Here is a 21,585-nt window from a genome sequence, read left to right as displayed (position 1 = left end):
TCGCAATAGCTCTATGGGTATAGAGCTTGTATTCAGAAATAGCTTAGTGCTATTTTGAAACGCATTTTGTGTGTAGGTGTGTTATTCTGAAATAAGCTATTTCAGAATAGGGCTGCTGTGTAGACATACCCTTAGTTCTGGCACCTATGGGTACAATTGCAAGGAGAGAAAGCCCGAATCACCATCTTTTCATTCAGCACACAATACCCCTCTGCACAAGCATCATGTGTTTTTTGTGCAGAGTGTCCAGGGGGTGCAGTCAAGGGCCATCTTTCTGCATGGCAAATCCTGTTAACTTCCTCTGGATATCTCTGTAGGCCTGAATGCCCCTTATTCTGGTGTTAGCTGTAATAGCGCCCAGCCTGTGCCTGAAAACACCACTTCAGTCTTGTTTGGATTAAGCCTCAGTCACCTTGTCCTCATCTAGTTTCTATTGCCATAAAGATACTAAATTATTCACCCCAGTGCAAGAGCAAGATCTGAAGAGATAAAACCATACAATACCGTGTCATCCAGAAAAAACATCCCTCTGGAGGGACAGACAGACTCAAGTCTTCTACCGGGAACCACAGAGTCAGTGAAAGACTTGTTCATCAAAATTCTGTCATTCTTCTCTTTACATTATTATATTAAATTTACGCTTCCCCCTATGCCCACTGAAGCTCTGTGGAGGACTGACATCATGTTCTTGTTGGCCCTGAGCTCTTGCCTTCTTCTGCAAAATCTTCCCAACTCCTGCACCAAAAACCTGCAACCACTTGTGCTCCTGACATTTTGTTTTTAAATATTCTATTTCAGGCTGCAGTGAATTTTCCAGCCATGAGTGCCTACCATCAGATGGACTCCCTCAAGGGGTAAGTCTCTTAAAATAACATCGTAAGAGTCAAGAGAAGCACTCATGCATCTGGACAGAGAACACACAGAACTGGAGACACACAGACTTGTGAGATGTGTGCATTAATAGTGCATTCTACATGTTGATGTGAAATCCATTGATATTTTGTGTAATAATTGGCAAGCCAACTAATGTGACCTGTCATATCCTGAAGCATGATTAAGTAAATAAATAGTATTCTCCCATGCCAGTCAATACATTACAAAAAAAAAATACAACTATAATACTGTAAAACAGTCAAAATCCCAGGTGTCTTTTTATAGAAATACCGTCTACAGATGCAGTATACATATTGGTTCCAAGTTTTGGAGTTTTCATAGCAAAATATTTTTCAGTTTAAAAAATGGGGAAAAAATTAGAATTCTTGTGAAAAGAGAAGCATTGCCATCACGTCGGCTCCAGCCAATCACGCTTGAATATCAATATCTAGGCTTGGCTAACAAACCTTGGCAGCTACTTTTCCAAGAGTAGCATCTGGCTTATTGGGAAACTAAATTATGTTGTTCGTATGGAAGGTTCAGGGTTGTTTCTGAGCACAGTGCATTTATTATAAAGCAAGCGTGTTGTCTTGCCATCCATGATTAAATCATCAGAATATTTAATATATTAAAAGAAATAATAGAATCAAGGGAATGACATGTCCTGGCACATGGCAAATGAGTAACTACGTTTTTCCCCTATCATGATCAGGTTTTGTCTCCTCACTCTAAAATGAGAGTCTGAAAATTATTGAGTAACTTTTTGGATGGGAGAAGGAAAAGGGCTTCTGACTTATAAATCTTCCCTTCAAATCAAAACTGCTTTCACTTTCTAGCCTGGACAGATGTGTGAGGTGGTGGTGAACTGCCTGGCTGCAATTCAGTACTGAGGGAAGAGAATGGTCTGTACAGTGTGGGATCCCCTGAGATGAAAGACACCTTGCAAAACATTATAAATATCATACAATTATGCAAACAAAATTATGAGGTCTAATATAGCTATTGCCGCTCGAGAGAAATCTCGGAGTCATTGTGGATAGTTCTTTGCAAATATCCACTTAATGTGCAGCAGCAGTCACAAAAAGCAAACAGAAAGTTAGGAATCTTTTAAAAAGGGACAGAGAATGAGACAGAGTGTATCTTACCACCTCTGTATAAATCCATGGTACATCTACATATTGAATATTGAGCACAGATGTGGTCACAGCATTTCAAAAAAAATATTGGCATTGGAAAAGGTTCAGAAAAGGGCACCAAAATGATTATGGGTTTGGAACAAGCACAATATGAAGATAGATTAAAAACACAAGGACTTTTCAGTTTATAAAAGAGAAGAATAGGGAGATAAGACATAAGTCTATATAGCAGACCTCCAACATCATGATTTTGACTTTTGCATTTCTTGCAATAGCGTGAGTCAAAATCGTGAGTGGCAGGGAGTGGGACCCAGCCTGCAGCCAGGTTCTTGGGTTCCACTCCACTTTCGGGAGCCAGGAAATTGACCAGCACTGTTGCACTGATCAGTTTCCTGGCTCCCATGAGCGGTGAGGAGCCCAGAGCCAGGTGCAGCAGCTCTGGTCAGTTTTCCAGCTTCTGCCTGGTTCCTGGCTCCTCACCACTCTCAGCAGCCAGTAAACTGATCAACATTGCTGCACCTGGCTCTGGGCTCCCCGTCACTCATGGGAACAGGGAGCCAGGTGCAGCCAGGAGTGGGGGACCCGAAGGTGGCAGGGCCCCTCTCCTACACCCGGTCCCAACTTACGCAAAATTTGATTTATACATGGCTGTCCAGCAACACAACCGACATGTAAGACAGGAGTCTACTGTAAAATCATGACTGGTGTGGAGAAGGTGAACAAGGAAAAGTTATTACTTTTTCCCATAACACAAGAACTAAGTGTTATCAAATAAAATTAATAGGTAGCAGGTTTAAAACAAGCAAATGGAAGTATTTCTTCATGCAGTGCACAGTAAACCTATGGAACTCCCTGCCAGAGGATGTTGTGAAGACCAGGACTTTAACAGGGTTCAGCAAAGAGCTAAATAAATTCCTAGCAGAAAGGTCTATTAATACTTATTAGCCAGGATGGATAGGAATGGTAGACTCTTTTTTGGAATACAGGATATTGGGCTAGATGTACCTTTGGCCTGACCCAGTATGGCTGTTCTTATGTTCCTATAGTCTTAAAGCTAGGAGATTTACTCAACATTGTTCAGGCCCTTAATTCAAATAAATTGTATGTTACTTCATTAAAATCATTGCCCCATGATGGGCTTGGGAATGAGAGGCTCAATATATGCGGGCTGTGCCAGGGAGAGAGGACAATCCCAGCCCTCTTTCACCACAGCAGCTTGTGGCCAGGGGAGAGGCACTTGTCTATGATGGCTGCAGCTGGATACAGCCGGGGAATGGTGCATGTCCGCTGGCTGAGGGAGAGACTGACACACAGACAAGCAGTCACAGAGAGGTAGCCGTGTTAGCCTGTATCTGCACAAAATGAAAAATCAGTCCTGCAGCACTTTAAAGACTAACAAAATAATTTGTTAAGTGATGAGCTTTCGTGGGACGGACCCACTTCTTCAGATCTTCGAAAGATGATTTCAGATCTGAAGAAGTGGGTCTGCCCCACAAAAGCTCTTCACCTAGTAAGTTGTTTTGTTAGTCTTTACAGTGACACAGAGAAACAGATACACAGGCAAACTCTCTGAAGTATATAGTAGATAGTGGTGCCTTTCTCCACCCCAGCTCCCTCCTGACCCAGTGGGGTTACAGCTGTCATGGTCCTCATCTCTGGCCCCTTGCTGTACCCCCCACCCTGGTCATTCTGCAGTATAACTGTCCCTCCTACCAGACCCCTCTCTTTTCATTTTATGAGAAACAATTGAATTCCAGGCTGTCCTGATACAAGCACTTTCCTTGTTTTAAGTTATGGTAAGAGGAAGCTACATACCAAATTTGGTGATCATTTCCTACTGTTTAGGAAGAGCTCTTGAAGAAAGAGACTCATGGATGGATGGATGGACAGACAGACACACACAACGTTTCTAAAATATGTACACTAAACTCTTTCATATCCAGCATTCTATCATCCAGAACTCTCAAATTACTGGCATTTTAACCATAAGTAAATTTTAGTTGCATTCTTTGTAAGTATAGTGTAGTGAAAGTAAATACAAATAAATACAGCAAGTACAGTATAAGTTTACAGTGTACAATACTGCTGTTCTTGGTAAACAAAGTACTCTGCATATGTTTGTTTGTTTCTTAATATCTAATCTTGTTTTTCTTTAGTGTTATTCATTGCTAGGTATACCTCTCTATTATCCAGAATATTTCAATATCTGGCAATCCCCTGCTCCCAGGGCTGCCAGATATGAAAGAATTTATTGTAGTAGAAGAAAGAGAATAGTTTTGTGGTTAAGACATGAGCCTGTAATTCTATGAATAGCTTTAGTGACTCTACTATTTAAAGATGTGTTATGTATCTAATATTGGTTGTCTTTCATTTTATATTTTCTATGTTGATCTGCCTCCAAGGCTCATTTGTGCATGGTCGGGTTCAGAGCTGAATCTCACAATTAGTTTGGATATAAAAGAAAGCTGCTCAATACCACACAAGATGCAGCACATGATAAATAAAACATTTTTTCATCTCCTTATATGCGGTAGAATTACAATTAAACATTTAAAGATTATTTTTTCCTCATAACCGGCAACAAATTAAGTAAGAAAGATATCAAGGACCACAAGAAATGACAATAGTCAATTACACTGGTGTCTTTATTGCTTCAGGGTATGCTTAGATGTTAAAACTCATTCTCGCTCACACACAGCAGGCATACAGCTAAAAGCTTGGAAAGGGCAAGGGAGAACAAAGAGAAATGTCTGCCTTAGGTTTTGATGGTGGTCAGACTGCATCTACATCAAAAGCTTTATTCAATGAAGCAACGGTTTGCACTCAGAGAAAAATGCCAGCAAGCTCATACCATTTGCAATCATAACTTTAAGAAACATTCTGGACGTATCTTTTTAAATTGTAGGTAAGAAAAGCTTCTTGTAATACACCCTCAGGCCCAAATTCTGCTTGTAGGGATGTGGCATTCCTTTGAGGTAGAGGTGGGTATGCCCAAGAGTTGAAAATTTGCAGTTTGCTGTGTTGGTGATATGGCTGCAGATTTGGGATAAAACCTCATGAGGATGACGGCTCTCACAAGATGTTGGATGTAGCCAAAAAAGCAATTTGTTTTCAGTTCAAAAACGCAAGAGTTCAGGCAGGATTTGAACGTGAAAATCATTGTATTAGGAGGCAGTCAAATTCAAGTTTCTATCTTTATTAATTGTCCTGGATAGCTATATATGCTACGTAGATATGTATGCAATCCTGATAATTTCCTTTGATAGGATAACAAGCCTTGTGGATAAGGGAGAAGTGGTAGATGTGGTATACCTAGACTTTAGTAAGGCATTTGATATATCAGAGGTGAGGAACCTTTTTTGGGTCAAGGGCCACTGACCCAAAGAAAAATCAGTCAGGAGTTTGGGGTCTAGATGGGAAGGAGGGTGCAGGAGCAGGCTGGGGTGGATGTTTGGGGTCTGGGTGGGAGTGAGGGTGCAGGAACAGATTAAGGGTGGAGGCCTGGGTGCAGGGAGGGTTCAGGAGTGGGCTGGGGGATCAGAGTAGGATATAAGATGCATAAGTGGGCTGGACAGCAGTGAGGGGAGTTCAGAAGTAGGCTGAGGGTGGAGGTCCAGGCTGGAGAGGATGCACGAGTAAGCTGAGGGTGGGGGTTGGGTGGGAAGGGTGGAGGAGCAGGGTGGGGGTGGAGGGCTGTGGTAGGGAGTGGGTGCAGCAGAAGGGTGTGTGAAGGTTTGAGCAGGAGGAGGAAGTAGGATTGGGCTGGGGCGCCATGTGCCAGCACTGCCGATCCCTCCCCCGGCTGGGGGAATGGCAGCAGTGGGAGAAAAGCCTCTCCAGGGAGCTTGTCCTTCTGCTGCTGCCAGGCACTGCCCACCTGGTGTTCCGGCCAATGAGAGCAGTGGCAGAAACCTCTCTCACCAGCCCTCTGCTCCTGTTCCCCCAGCCAGAGGAGCGGGGAGAGGGAGGAGCAGTGGCCATGCACGGAACCCAGAGCTACTTCCTATCTCCCCCCCGACACACACACACCCCATCTCCTGCAGAGCTTGTAGGCCAGATCTGGCCCCAGCTTGCCTGATCCAACCCACGAGGCTCAGGGCTCCCCACCTCTCACCCTGCCACAGGCCGGATGCTGGGGAGAGGATCCCTGAGCCTTGGGGTCCAGATCCAGGCTGGGGGTTTCCGATCCCTGTGATATAATGTTGCATTAATACACTAGGGAAATACAACCTTGAGGGAGATACCATAAGGTGGGTCTAGTTGGACAAAGTAGTTATCAGTGGTTCACAGTCATACTGGAAGGGCATAATGAGTAGGGGACCATAGGGATCAGCTTTGGGACCGGTTCTGTTCAATATCGTCGTCAGGGATTTAGCTAATGGTGTAGAGAGTTTGTGGATGATACTAAACTGGGAGGCACTGCAGGTGCTTTGGAGGAAAGGATTATAATTCAAGATAATCTGGACAAACTGGAGAAATGGCTTGAGGTAAATAGGATGGAATTCAATATGGACAAATACAAAGTATTCCACTTACAAAGGAACAATCAGTTTCACGCATACAGAATTGGAAGTGATGTCCGAGGAAGGAAGAGTGCAGAAAGGGATCTAAGGGTCATGAGCTAAAAAGGAGTCAACAGTGTGATAATGTTGCAAAAAAAGCAAACATCATTCTGGGACTCATTAGCAGAGGTACTGTAAGCAAGACACGAGACGCCATTCTTCTGCTCTACTCTGGGCTGATTACGCCTCGGGTGGAATATTGTGTCCAGTTCTAGATACCACAATTCGGGAAAGATGTGGACAACTGGAAAAAGTTGTGAGAAGAGCAACACAATGGTTAAAGGTCTAGAAAACATGACCTATGAGGGAAGAGGGAGAGAACTGGGTTTGTTTATGTCAGAAAAGAGAAGAATGAGAGGGAACATAACAGCTTTGTTGTTAAAAGGAGGAGGGAGAAAAATTATTCTCCTTAACTCATGACGATAAGACAAGAAGCAATGGGCTTAAATTGCAGCAAGGGAGGTTTAGGTTGGACGTTAGGAAGAGTGTCCTGTCAGGATGGTTAGGCACTGGAATAAATTGTCTAGGGAGGTCATGTAATCTACATCACTGAAGATTTTTAAGAGCAGGTTAGATAAACCCATCAGGGATAATCAAGGTCCCTTCCAGTTCTGTGATTCCATGATTATTAACTTTTCTTTCTCAATTCCTCAGGCCATAGGCTTTGCCTTCCTGCATATCTGTACAGTGCGTAGCACAATGTGGCCTTGAGCCATGGCGGAGATTTAGGGTTCTACAAATAATAATGAGTCTGATCCTACGTGTAGCTAGAGTTTGGCCACTGAGAGCAATGAGATCATCGGGCTCTAGGCAATATTATAAGCAAAGGCTCATTTTCTAAGTCTGCACACCAGAGATTTCCATACAGCAAGGGGTGATGGGGATTTTGTATTGAAGCAAAGTCTACATGCTTTTCTCTATTGATAACGTTAAAAAACACTTATGTCTTCCCAGTCCCCCCATGCACACAAAGAGCATTCTACAGCTGGGTCTACTGAATGCAAAATCCTTAGAAAATCACTACAGCCAAACCTCAGTGTAAAATACTCCAACAGCTTTCAGCAGTGGAATGTCATATTGGCTCTCTAGAATCTGTTTCACGCATTTAAAAAAGTCTGGCGTTCTCCATTTAAAAACTGAGTGGAAAAAGGAGTCAGATGGTTAGACGATGCCCGATGCCGCTCAGTGTAACGATCACGCTGGTTTCTCACACACTCCAAATTAAGGCCCTGTGTACCAAAACAACTGCTTTCTGTGCAAAGAATGTGGCAGGAAAACCAATCCCAGGCACAACATCTAGGTTTGTGTTATAAGTGTATTATATTTTATTAACTGGCTCTGCTAATTCATGTCCACCTTCTATGGTTCAAAGCTAGGAAGCCTGTGCTGCTTTAGGGCCACACTGCTCCAGGAGAGCAGTAGGACTGCCCCCCACACTCACTAGAAGTGGCACAGCGCTGACAGTAAGTGTGGGGCGGAGAGGGGTTGGACACTGGATGGGGCGTGCATGTGACAACTTGTGCACCCTCCCCCCCCGTTCAAAGAGCTACTCCTGATGCCGCTCCCAGCAGCTGAGGAGGCTGTGGGAGAACTCAGAGGGCATCCCAAGATGCACAAGGATCACTTCCACCTTCCCACAACACTAGCCTGTGGGATACACACCCAAAGTACAGTGTTCACATTGTCGAGGATGTAGACATCATTGGTTAACAGAGGGAACAAGTGCTGAACACCCTCTGGTGATTTCTGTTTTGTTGACTTTTGGGTGTCACCCAGGGTTCCCTCTAATTTTTTCCATCCATGGGAGGAATGAATTTTATGTGCACGAAGACGTGCAGTTGTACACCGGCAATAGAAACACATGCTGCCAGCTGTGGGTGGTTGTGTGGGTGCTCTGGTAATCAGCTGGGAGGCCCCTGAATCTCGCCTGGGTGGCCACCCACGCACTCATCTTACAAGGAACTCTGCAGTCAACATGAGTTTTGTCAACAAACCTTGGTAGCGTAGACAAGGCCAAAGGCTTCCTCTGCACACCACAGCTTTTAGTGACATTGCCGCTGTGTGTAAACAGCTCATTGTCAGCATGAGCCTTTGCTTGTCAACAACATGAACCCTGCTTATGGTGGGGTGGAATTGTTTTGTCAGCAAAAATGCCAACAAACACTGTTTCCACTCCCCAACTTTTAACAACACTATTGTGTTGCTACAACCTTGTTGCTGAAACCTGTGGAGTGGAGACAAGGCCAAAAGCCCACAGAGGAAGCCTGGAACAGAGGTGGGAATAAAACTTAGGAAATTGCCACAAATGCAAATCCAGAGCCGAGGCCTGTAGTCCTCACTCATTTTTTTCATATGCAAAAATCAACAGGATTTTGCCTAAAATAGACTAGGCCCTCATTTTGCCCATTACTTTCAATGCCAATAACGACAGCTACAGGTTGAACCTCTCTAGTCTGGCACTCTCTCATCTGGCCACATCCGTAATCCGGCATGATTTTAGTTAGCCGGAGGACCACTTATCATGGGTGTGGCCAAGTTTCCCATGGTCCCATAATGTTTTTTTTTACGGACGCCAGTCCTGGCTCTCAGTGGTCTGTACTGTCATTCCTCTGTGTGATGAAGTGGGAGATACATGTTTCTGTGGGTGTGGCTAACAGAGGGTGCAGGGCTCCTGCTGAGGGTGGTCGAGGTGACACCTCTGTACTGCACACAAAGGAGGAGGTGGAGCCTGAGGGGTTTGAATTGGAACTGGGAGTTGGAAAGCACTTAGTGTGGGCTGAGAGAGAGAGAGAGAGACAAAGGAGGGGGGCAAGGCCCCAGTTTGTTGGGCCCCGCAGGGCCTCCTCTCCCCAACATGAATTGGACTGACTGTCTCTGATTGCTGTAATGACTCCTCTGTACAATGCTGTGCCCTATTGGCTAATAAACCCACTGTTCTCCTGAGTGAGAGTAACTCCTGCCTTTGGATGGGGTGCAGAGTTTGGGGCTGCCTGAACCCCACCACACTCTGTAATGTACCTCAAATATCTTCTAAGAGCCCAGTAAGCAGTGCAAGTTGGTAATGCTGCTAGACAACATTGACCTCCCATGGTCCAGCAAATTCTCTCGTTTGGTGTTGGTCAGGTCCTGAGGGCGCCAGATAGAGAGGTTCTAGCTGAACTACCTCACAGGCTAGTTGGGAGGTTCTCTTAGCAGATGCTTGTACACTCTTTGACGATGAAAAGCCCCCTTGTAAGTGCTAAGTAGTAGCATTAGAATACCAATATCATGCTTCAGTTCACATTCCTCATGCTTTGTGTCTCATTTGCTGCTCTTTGCTTCAGGATCTGAAGGGTTATTGGTTTTCATCAGATGACCCTACCTTCTAGTAATCTGAAGCACTTCAGGTATCTTTCGGTCCTGACAATGTTTTGGCTGTGTCCTCACTTGCACTTACTCAACAAAATTTTTGTTGTTCATGGGTTCTTAAACCCTAACACCTGCCCCTCCTTCCCTGGTGAATGAGACGGTTTTGTGGTGGAAAGGCATGTGACTTCTGCTTTGTTAGCTGGGGCACTCTCCTGAGAACAAAGTGAAAGCCACTCGTTAGGGATTGGAAATAGTTTGTCAGCAAAAGTGCCCACAAAAAGCATTCACGTGTGCTGACTTTTAGCTGCAGGGCTGTGTCGACACAGCCTTGCTGATAAAAGCTGCATAGTGTAGACATAAACTTGGATTATCAGGTCAGGTGTTTGATGAGCAATATCTTCTTGTATAACAGTGAAGTGGGCTGATCTTTTACATTTCCTTGTGGAGTTTAAATGTCAGGCTGCTCAGGGAGATGAGTTTTAAGATTTTTATTCCCCCACATTTCCACTGGATGCAAATCATATGCGTGGCACTCAAGGTGGTAACTTGGGGTTAATCTTTGACTCACATGTCCTTTTAGGTCTGAACATCCAGGCTAGGCCTATATCTTAATGATTCTTTTTTGCAGAACATCTCTGCGGATATGTGTATCACAACCAACATGAGCGACTTGTCCTCATTTTCAAGGTCCCATACAACCTAGCCTCGTCCATCATTTCTAATTCACTATTGAAAAATCTCCATCTCTAACCACCCAATGGTACTAGCCTACAGGGTCCAATCGTTGGATTTTCCAACAAGAAACTCCATGCCTTCTCCCATGCTGCCCATTGAGACAAGCACCTCAAAAACATCTCACCCTCCTTCAAATCCCTCTTTTAAACACGGCTTTTCTGTAATGCCCACATAAAGAAAACTGAGAACAGGAAGCAACTGATGCGCTGCCTCACAGACTTCAAGGTCAGAAGGGACCTTCATGATCGTCTAGTAGTCTGACCTCCTGTGTAATACAAGCCACAGAATTTCACCCGCTCTCTCATCTAACAGACCCACATCCTCTAGCTGAGTCGCTGCCATCTTCCTCAAATCACAGTTGAAAGACTGCAAACTACAGAAAATTCACCACTGACACTGGTTTAAACCGGCAAATGACCCATGCCCCCATGCTGCAAAGGAAAGAAAAAAACCCAAAAACAAGAACAAAAACCCACAGTCTCCCTAAACAAAGTTAGATCCTGAGCATGTGGGCAAAACCCTCCAGACAGACACTCAGGCTTTTTTTCTGGGAGAAGGCACCGGAACGGGGCTCCGGCACCTTTTTTCCATTAGAACACCAGAAAAATGTTTGCTGCTGGTTCTCCAGCAGTGCGGGAACCGGGGCAGGAGCCTGCGCTGGTCCCACAGTAGCATGGGGATCACGGCATTAAAACTGAACATCCTAACCCTATGAATCATCAGACTTGAGGTCCAGCACCCTTTTTTCTAGAAAAAAACACTGCAGATACCTGTAGTATTTCAGAGCCTTACCCTATATTGTCTCACTGTTTCCTTGCACTGTCCTATTAAACTGTCTGTATCCACTGGTTTCTTTTCATGTATTACAAACTCTCTGGGGCAGGGACTGTCTTTTGGTTCAGTGCTTCAACAGCACCTAACACAATGGGTCTTGGTCCATTTGTAGGACTCCTAGGTGCTACCATAATACAAATAACTGTTTGGTGACAGTGAAAACCTTATTATACTTCTCTGATGTATACCCTCCCTCTCCATATTGCTGTATGGTTCTGAAACATGGACACTACACTGCTTAGACAGGGCAAAGTTAGAGGCATCCCACACAAAATGCCAATGTCCTATATTTGTAATGGAGATGCTTGTGTTTGCTTTGGTCTAGGAACTTCTGGCGTGCAGGGGTCTGCAACTGAACTAGTGAGAAGAGCCATTCTTTTCTAAGTCAGGTACAAAATCAATCCTTCAAGAGCCACAATGCATGTGAATACGAGACAGTCCTGAATAAATATGTCAAACCATACTTTTTGTCACCTCTATTTTAAGAACTGCGCACACACATTGATTTGTACCACTTAGAAAGTTGTTACCCCCATTGCCATCCTCAAACCACCCCGCCCTATTCCCAGGCTTGACTGTTCTCAGCCCCAAATTGTGCCCCTATCCTCAGGTTTAACCCCTCTCAGGCCCGATGGCCCTCCTATCCCCAGGCTTAACCCCTCTAATCCCCAAACCTACCCCCACATCCCCAGATTAATCTGCCTCAGACGACGCTGCTTCTCCATGGCAGCCGCCGCCTCCACCTCCTCCTCCTCCTCAGTGTGGCTGCACCATTCTGGGAGAGGCAGGCTCAGCTGCCCCTCCCCACAGCTTTCCTGCAGGCTTAGCGCAACAAACTGTTGACAAAAACGCATCTTGTGTGTGGACGTTCCACCAGTTTTGTCGGCAAAACTCACCGTAACCATAGGCCTTGTGTCTGCAAAGGAACAGATCAAATGGCAAACGATCGCTGCAACCGACCATTCAACAAAGCGAAGAAGAAGTTGAAGATGATTTGTACTTAAAACAGTGATTGAGAGACAGCCAGTCTCTGAAGCTCTTACTCTTTCCATCAAAACACAACTTAGGCAAAACCCAACTGACTTCAACAGAAAGTACTACTCGCAGCTTCAGAGAACTAAGAAAACACCAACTGTTCTAGATTTAATTTTAACAAATAGGGAGGAAATTATTGAGAATTTGAAAGTGGAAGGTTGCTTGGGTGAAAGTGATCATGAAATCATAGAGTTCACAATTCTAAGGAAGGGTAGAAGGGAAAACAGTACAATAGAGATAATGGATTTCAGGAAGGCAGATTTTGGTAAACTCAGACAGCTGGTAGGTAAGGTCCCATGGGAAGCTAAACTGAGGGGAAAAACGGCTGAGGAGAGTTGGCAGTTTTTCAAAGGCACATTATTAAAGGCCCAAAAGCAAGCTATCCCGCTGCGTAGGAAAGACAGAAAACATGGCAAAAGACTGCCTTGGCTTAACCAGGAGATCTTGCATGATCTCAAAATAAAAAAGGAATCGTATAAGAAATGGAAACTAGGACAAATTACAAAGGACGAATATAGGCAAACAACACGAGCATGCAGGAGCAAGATTAGAAAGGCTAAGGCACAAAATGAGCTCAAACTAGCTACAAGCATAAAGGGAAACGAGAAGGCTTTTTACAAATACATTGGTAACAAGAGGAAGACCAAGGAGAGGGTAGGGCCATTGGTCAGTGAGGAGGGAGAAACAGTAACAGGGAATTTGGAAATGGCAGAGATGTTTAATGATTTCTTTGTTTCGGTCTTCACTGAGAAATCTGAAGGAATGCCTGCCATAGAGAATGCTAGTGTAAAAGGGGTAGGTTTAGAAGTTGAAATAAGAAAAGAACAAATTAAAATTTACTTAGAAAAATTAGATGTTTGCAAATCACCAGGGCCTGATGAAATGCATCCTAGAATCCTCAAGGAGCTGATAGAAGAGGTATCTGAGCCTTTAGCAATAATTTTTGGAAAATCGTGGGAGACGGAAGAGATTCCAGAAGACTGGAAAAGGGCAAATATAGTACCCATTTATAAAAAGGGGAACAAGAATAACCTGGGAAACTACAGGCCAGTCAGCTTAACTTCTGTGCCAGGAAAGATAATCAAGCAGGTCATTAAAGAAATCATCTGCAAGCATTTGGAAGGTGGTAAGATGATAGGGAACAGCCAGCATGGTTTTGTTAAAAACAGGTCATGTCAAACCAGTCTGACAGCTTTCTTTGATAGAATAACGAGCCTTGTGGATAAGGGAGAAGCGGTGGATGTGGTATACCTAGACTTCAGTAAAGCATTTGACACGTTCTCATATAATATACTTATCAATAAACTACGCAAATACAACTTAGATGGGGCTACTATACGGTGCGTGAACAACTGGCTGGATAACCGTACCCACAGAGTAGTTATTAGTGGTTTTCAATCCTGCTGGAAAAGTATAACTGGTGGGGTTCCGCAGGGGTCTGTTTTAGGACCGGTTCTGTTCAATATCTTCATTAACGATATAGATATTGACATAGAAAGTACACTTATTAAGTTTGCAGATGATACCAAGCTGGGAGGGGTTGCAACTTCTTTGGAAGATAGGGTCATAATTCAAAAGGATCTGGATAAACTGGAGAAATGGGCTGAGATAAACAGGCTGAAGTTTAATAAGGACAAATGCAAAGTGCTCCACTTAGGAAGGAACAATCAGTGTCACACATACAGAATAGGAAACGACTGCCTAGGAATGAGTACAGCAGAAAGGGATCTAGGGGTTATAGTGGACCACAAGCTAAATATGAGTCAACAGTGTGATGCTGTTGCAAAAAAAGCAAACATGATTCTAGGATGCATTAACAGGTGTGTTGTGAACAAGACACGAGAAGTCATTCTCCTGCTCTACTCTGCGCTGGTTAGGCCTCAGCTGGAGTATTGTGTCCAGTTCTGGGCACCGCAGTTCAGGAAGGATGTGGAGAAATTGGAGAGGGTCCAGAGGAGAGCAACAAGAATGATCAAGGGTCTAGAGAACATGACCTATGGGGAAAGGCTGAAAGAATTGGGCTTATTTAGTTTGGAAAGGAGAAGATTGAGGGGGGACATGATAGCAGTTTTCAGGTATCTAAAAGGGTGTCATAAGGCAGAGGGAGGGAACTTGTTCTTCCTTGCCTCTGAGGATAGAACAAGAGGCAATGGACTTAAATTGCAGCAGGGGAGGTTCAGGTTGGACATTAGGAAAAAGTTCCTAACGGTCAGGGTGATCAAACCCTGGAACGCATTGCCAAGGGAGGTGGTAGAATCTCTATCACTGGAGATATTTAAGAAGAGGTTAGATAGATGGCTTTCAGGGATGGTCTAGAAAGTGCTTGGTCCTGCCATGAGGGCAGGGGGCTGGACTCGATGGCCTCTTGAGGTCCCTTCCAGTCCTACTCTTCTATGATTCTATGATAACTCATGGATATTTACAAAAACAAAACTGACAAAACCTACACTAAAAGAACATTATTAAGCATGTGAAGTTGAATATGTGACCACATAACTAAGGACTGTACCATTATGCATATGAACAGAAGGGCCATATTTACCTTTAAGCATCACCCTTAATTCTGGTATGTCCTAACTTCTGGTTACTTGATTTTGCAGCCTAAATCACATTCTCTTGATGTAATTTTTTGTGTTCAATACAGTAAACCCTTGAGATACACACAACCAAATTGCGCATGTCTCAGGTTAAAGCAACTGCCACCCCTGACAGGAGCGGGAAACCACTCTTGTCAGGGGTGGCAGCCAAGAGTCAGGAGCAGTTTCCCAGTCCCAGGAGCGGTGGGGAGCTGGGAACCAGACAGCAGTCTGGCTCCTGGCTCCCCTCTGCTTGCAGAGCTGGGAAACTGACCAAGGGAGTAGCCCTGGTCAGTTTCCTGGCCCCAAGGAGTGGAGGGAAGCCAGGAGCCAGGCTGGTCAGTTTCCTGGGTCCCATAAGCTACAAGGAACTGTGAACCAAGCAGCAGCCTGGTTCCCAGCTTCCCTGAACTGGCTGGAACTGGGAAACTGACCAGCCATGTGCTGCTGCCTCCCGCAAGTGGCGTGGAGATGGGAACCAGGTTGCCCCCTTCTTCCTGGCTCCCAACCACTCTGGTCAGTTTCCTGGCTTCTGCAAGCCCAGAGGAGCTGGCAACCATGCTGCAGCCTGGTTCCCATCTCCCCCCAGCTTGTGCAAAAATTTGAGCTATGCAGGAACACAACCTCCTGCGTAACTCAAGGGTTTACTGTACAACTACTGTTTTGCCTTTTTTTCTTGTCTCTCTTGCCCCTTTAAATCTTGTCTCTACTGCCCCTTTAAGAGTTCTGCTATGTACAGAGGAAGGCAGACATTCTGCGTTCATTTCAGTGCAACTTTGCTCTCACATTTTGATTCAAATTCATGCTCACTTCAGTGTGGAAGTTACAAAAGGCAGAATGGGAGCCTGCCTGAATAATGAGGGGTTCAGAAATCCTGAATATTCCCTTACAGATGTATTAAATGAAAAATGGCTCTGAAAGACCGCTATAGAATTTACTGAACCAAAGATGTTCTTTTAATTTTTCTTCTAAAAACATATCTTCCTCCAAAATACAGTTCAAAGCTGGAACCTGAACAATGAAGTCACAAAGGAATTCATGAAGCTGCTTAGGCGCCAATAAACGGTGAATCTCACCCCAAAGTCCTTGCAATCTTCTAAATGAACTGCACTGGATGACAGTGATATTTCTGGAGCTTTTGTAGCTCTAGTTCTCCCACACCCTAATTCAAACACACTAAACTCTGCTGCCACCTTCACTCAGCACAAATACACCTCAACCCATCAGCATTGTTTTCCAGTCATCTGACTCGTCATTCAGGGAAAGAAGGAGCAGGACTGATGTGTTAGCTTACTATGATCAGACACGGGAAAGGGAAGTGGTGGTAACATGGTGAAAATGGTTTAGACATTTCTCCCATTGGCAATTCTCCTAGAGAAAACATTTTCACTTCTCTCCCCATCCCTCATTCTCTGAAATAAAAGAGGAGCCAGAATATGCACCTACAATGCTGTTTTGGGCTTGATCCTAAAATAAGGACTTGTCTACATGGGGAAATTTACCAACATAATTATACTGCTTTAATTATATTGCTACAACTCCCCTGTGGACACACTTACTCCAACATCAGAGTATCATATGGGGAGTTATAGTGGTATAATTATGTTGGTATCATTATGCTGGTAAATTTCCCCATATAGACAAGAATCCCTTAAAGTCCAAAAAGTCAGGTTTAGAGGTTCTGAAATCTCTCCTGCCCAAGTGAAGCAATGGATACAAAAGGCTCTTTGTTAAATCCACAGGCTTCCCATTTCCAAAATGTATTCCTTTCCTGTTTAGTAAAAGAGAGAAAGCCCTCCTAGTCTGTATACTATCAACACAAAAAAAGCAATAAAGTAGCACTTTAAAGACTAACAAAATAATTTATTTGGTAATGAGCTTTCGTGGGACAGACCCACTTCTTTTCCTTTCCTGTTTGTGACTGAAATGAATCCCATCCCCAAAAACCAATCCCCCCAAAGAATATCTTTCCAAGAAGCAGAGTTCTGTGAAAATGGGAAAGGCTGTCTCCTTCACCAACAGAAGTTGGGCTTCTAAAAGATGGTCCCTCACCAGTGTTCCTTTTAATATTTTCCACCCTTAGGCGGAATAACTTTTGTTATATGCGCCATGTGGAGATGTGCGCCACAATAGAAACACATGCTGCCAGCCTGGGGTGGCTCTGGATGCTCTGCTAATCAGCTGGTGGCACCTGAATTTCTCCTGGGAGGTTTCGAAGCACTCAGCTTACAGGGAACACCATCCTGCACCCGTCTTGTCTCTCTATTTTCCCTTCTCTGCCAAAAACCTGCCATTTGTTATTTTAGATGCATTGTCCACCTTTTTAAATAGCATAGATATAATTTATTAATAATTACATGTAAGACCCACTCTATGCCAGCTACAGAACCATATAAAAGCTGGCCTGCTGCCTGTCTCCACACAGACAAGTGGCCCCTCGCTATAGCCATGCCAGAGGTGGGCTATTGTGGAACTGTTCTTTTGGGATGCAGCAGAGGGAGGCTTTTAAAGGCTCAACAGGAGCAGCAAACCTCTTCTTTCCCGGCAGTGAAGTGTGGGTGTCTGGATCCAAGAGGCTGAGCGGGGTGGGGGCTGGGGTAAAGTTTTGGGTGGCACTGCTGTGCTAGGGAGCCTTAGGACCCAGATATTTCGGGAAGCTGCTCAACACATCCTCTGGCACTGGAATGTGACGGGGTGGGAGCAAAACCTAGCTGGATCATAAGATATGGACAGAGTGGGTGTCCCTGGAGCTACGTCCATCCTCCTCCTTACCCCCCGGCGCTGTGTTACCACCTGCGGGTTCCCCTCCAAGGAACTGTCTTCTTTCCGCTGCCGGGGGGGAGTCTGGCCCTGGGTGGAGGTGGCTGTTCCTCTCTCCTCCCCCTGGCAGGAGAACGGATGATCTCCCCTCCCGGGGGCGTGGCAGCAGGGGGCCAGAGCTTCCTGAGCCGGGGGCTTTCCCCACCCTCCTCTCTCGAGCAGCCGCGGGGACTAGTTCTCTCCCAGCGCGTGTCTTCCCAGGGGGCAGGCTCAGGGACTGGGGCTCCGGCTGGCGCCGCCCTGGCTGCAGCCCAGCCTGCAGGTCGGGGGAAGGAGAGGAGGCAGAGCTCCCAGCTGGGCGGCGAAGGGCGCCCGCAGGGGAGGGGGCGAGCTCCAGGGTGGGGGGCTGGCGGTGCGCGGAGCTCCGCCCTGCGCCAGCTGGGGCTGCTCAAAGCCCCCTGCAGCCGGCGGGGCGCCCGGCCCAGCTTTGCCTGCGCCCCACCCCCGCCTCCGAGCGCTCCCGTGGGGCGGGGCGGGGCGGGGCGGGGCTACTGCCCGCTCTTCCCGCCAGCGGCTCGGGAGTTCGGGCAGGGGCCGGCCGGGCTGGTGGGGCCCTCGCGGCTCGCGCCCTGCACCTCCCCGGGGAGACTTCGGGCGTGTCTGTCCCCGCCGCCCCCCTCCAATGCCGGGGCTGCCTGTGCCCGCGCTGCGTGCATGGGAGCGGCCGCGGCTCGCCTGGCCCCGTCGCTGCCCGCTGAGCCGGCGCGGCCGGGGGACTATGAAGCACCATGGGGTGGTGTGACCGCGGGGTGCAGATGCTGCTGACCACGGTGGGAGCCTTCGCCGCCTTCAGCCTCATGGCCATCGCCATCGGCACCGACTACTGGCTCTACTCCAGCGCCCACATCTGCAACGGGACCAACGTGAGCATGGAGGAGGCGCAGAGCCAGCCCCGCAAGGCGAAGGGGGACCTCACCCATTCCGGCCTCTGGCGGATCTGCTGCCTGGAAGGTACGGGCTGGGGTGGGGCCGGGGGAGATGCACCTCTCAGAGACCTGGGAGGGACCTCGGGGGGTTACTGAGTCCAGTCCCCTGCCCTCTTGGCAGGGCCAAGCACCCTCCCTTTAGGGGAGCCGGAGAGGGAGGTGATGGCAGCTGCCAAGCACCCAAGAGGGTGTCAGCAGAAGGAGAGAGGGAAATTGTTCCCCTTGTTCTCACCGGGCAGGGCAAGAAGCAATGGGCTTAAACTGCAGCCAGGGAGGCGAGAGAAAACTTCCTGGCGGGCGAAGCGCTGGGATAAATGCCTGGGAAGGTTTGTGGGGTCTCCATCATGGGAGACTTTTCCCAGCAGGTGAGACACCCGCCTGTGTGGACGGGCCAGAGCAGCGTGTCTTCACCGGTGTTCCCTGGTGCGCCGGGAGCAACTCCCAGGTGAGCCAGGAGCGTTTGGAGAAACACGCTGAGGGGCTGGATGTTCTGTGGTTAAAGCCACAACTGCTTTGTGTTACTTCTCCATCGCTCCCGTACCTGATTAAATGACTTCCTCTTGTCTCTGCTGGATGTGTTGCTGGGGCAGGGAAGGAAATTTTCTCAGGAGTTCTGCATAAAAAAATATCATTGTTTGGTGTTCCAGGGGTCTGACAAAGTTTAAGAAACACAGGTCTAGGTGGTGCCTGGTCCTGCGGTGAGGGCAGGGAACTGGACTTGGTGACCTCTCGAGGTCCCTTCCAGTCCTGGTGTTCTATGATTCTGTGGAAGTAACTTCGCAGCAGAGCTGAGCAGCTGCACAGAGACAGGCTGTATCCTAGCTGGGGCTGTACCGCACCCAGCCAGACCCTTAGACCTAGCTGGACTCTCCCACTAAGGTCTAGGAGGAGGAGCAGGAGGAGGTTGTTGCCTTGGCAACTAGTCTCTCGGAGATCGCTATGGGAACAGGACACTGCCAAGGGATGCCTTGACTAGGGTCGTTGCCCTCTCTGAGGTCTGCTGAGCAGGGGCTCTGTGCTCCTGGGCTCAGTCTGGGCATCTGTCTGGTGTGATGAGACCATCGTGGTGCAGCTGTGGGAGGCAGAGATTGCGAGGAGGGAGGCAGCCAATTTCCCTCCAGACTGACACCTGGAACCTGCAAACCCAATGGAAGAAGTTATGATTTAAGTCCCTCCAGGGTGTGCTCAGCCCTGTGGAGTGCCCATAATGCAGGGTCCCTGTCTGAAGAGCCTTTACAGTCTAAATGATGGGCCCTAAATAAGAAGTACCCCGCCCCAGTATACCACCAGAATTACAGCACAGCCCTCACATAGGTGTCAAAGCACCTTGTCTCTGCTCCAGCCAATGGTGGCTTTGTCTGCAAACTTGGGTCACCATTCTAGGAAAGGGACACGGAGGTGTTCAGGGGCATTTGGTGTAGCAGGAGAGAAGTGACCCCTGGGGCATCCTGAGAGCCTGGCGCTCTGTGTGAAAGGAAGGGCTGGGGGGTCCCCATGCCCCCCATTAGTTCAGGGGTCTGGCAAAGGGACCAAGGCTGCTGGGACACTGGAATCGCAAACTGGACTTGGGGAGGGGGAAGGTGGCCTCAGGAGTGATAAATCAGGGACCAAGCTGTTGTCTTTGTCTGGTATTTCTGTTTGGCCCTTGGTGGTGGGGATGGCTAGAGTCTGTCTTTCTGCAGCCCTGCCCTTAATTCAGTCCACTCAGTTAAAGCACTCACAAACTTCAACACTCAGACAGGACCAACGATAATTCAGAGATACTTCTGTGTAGATTATTTTCTTTGCTGGGAAATTTGTGGCAGCCTGTAAGTGCCTTTTAAGTTGGGTGTTGTAAGCTAATGATACAAAGATTCCCTGGGAGCTGAGGTATTTTTTTTCCTATATCAGTGGCATTTTGTACTTGTGTGACAGAAGAAAAATACTTTTGTGTCAAAAAAATGGACGAATCACAAACATTTCAAAAACAGCGCTGTTTCATTGGAAATAATGCTCCATTGTTTTGCGACTCCTTAAAGGACCCCAGCCCATGATCTGACCTGAATTTTTTAAACTATGCCTAGCAAATATTTGTCTAAACCTGAAAGATGCTGAAGTTTTTTGTTTTGTTTTTGGTTTTCTTCATTTGTTTTGGAGGTGGGGGGTTGGAGACTGAACAGCCTCAACTCCCCTTGAAAACCTTTGGGTCAAATTTGGAGGTCCTGGCCAAGTTTGGTCTCCTGTCCACCAGGATCTAAGGTCACTGGAAATGAAAGTTGGTCAGCATCCAACAAAAGGTGCTCAGCAATGAATGCAGGACTGGGGGCATTCTGGTTGGAGTGAAATCCTACCTCCATTTCAATCAAAGGGACTTTGTCATTGACTTGAGTGGAGCCAAGGTTTCACCTCAGTGTTTCAAGACGCTCATAATTAATTACCTAATCCTGCTTCCCTTGAAACCATGGGGACTTCAGCTGGACCTAATCAGAATTTTTGCATAAAACTAAAGAATCTAGCAAAGTGCTGAGATATTGCAGAAAAAAAATCTGCTAATGTTGGTCTACATTGTTCACACTGTGTTGACTCTTTGTCCTTTTTTGCTCTGAAGAAGTGAGCAACCACATTTTATTTGCATAGTATGTGCACCTGCAGAATCACATATAGAAGAACTGGGGGTTGGACTGTAAACATTATAATTCAGGGAAGAGAAAAGATACCATGTGACTCACCTAACCAATTTCAGTGAGGCAACACTGACTGA

General features: G+C 46.5%; 1 protein-coding gene across 1 annotated transcript in view; it reads left to right on the top strand.

Annotated features, from left to right (window-relative positions):
- Positions 1 to 18,471: 18,471 nt before the first annotated feature.
- The window catches only part of CACNG4 (calcium voltage-gated channel auxiliary subunit gamma 4), a 64,576-nt gene continuing 61,462 nt past the window's right edge, over positions 18,472 to 21,585 (top strand). The window contains exon 1 of the mRNA XM_075014653.1: positions 18,472 to 18,870. Coding sequence (XP_074870754.1) covers positions 18,648 to 18,870 — 223 coding nt within the window. The 5' untranslated portion in view covers positions 18,472 to 18,647. The remainder of the gene's footprint in view (positions 18,871 to 21,585) is intronic.

Source organism: Carettochelys insculpta, chromosome 20, assembly GCF_033958435.1.
Source record: "Carettochelys insculpta isolate YL-2023 chromosome 20, ASM3395843v1, whole genome shotgun sequence".
In the NCBI taxonomy this organism is placed as follows: domain Eukaryota; kingdom Metazoa; phylum Chordata; order Testudines; family Carettochelyidae; genus Carettochelys; species Carettochelys insculpta.
This window is presented reverse-complemented; position numbering and strand designations above follow the sequence as displayed.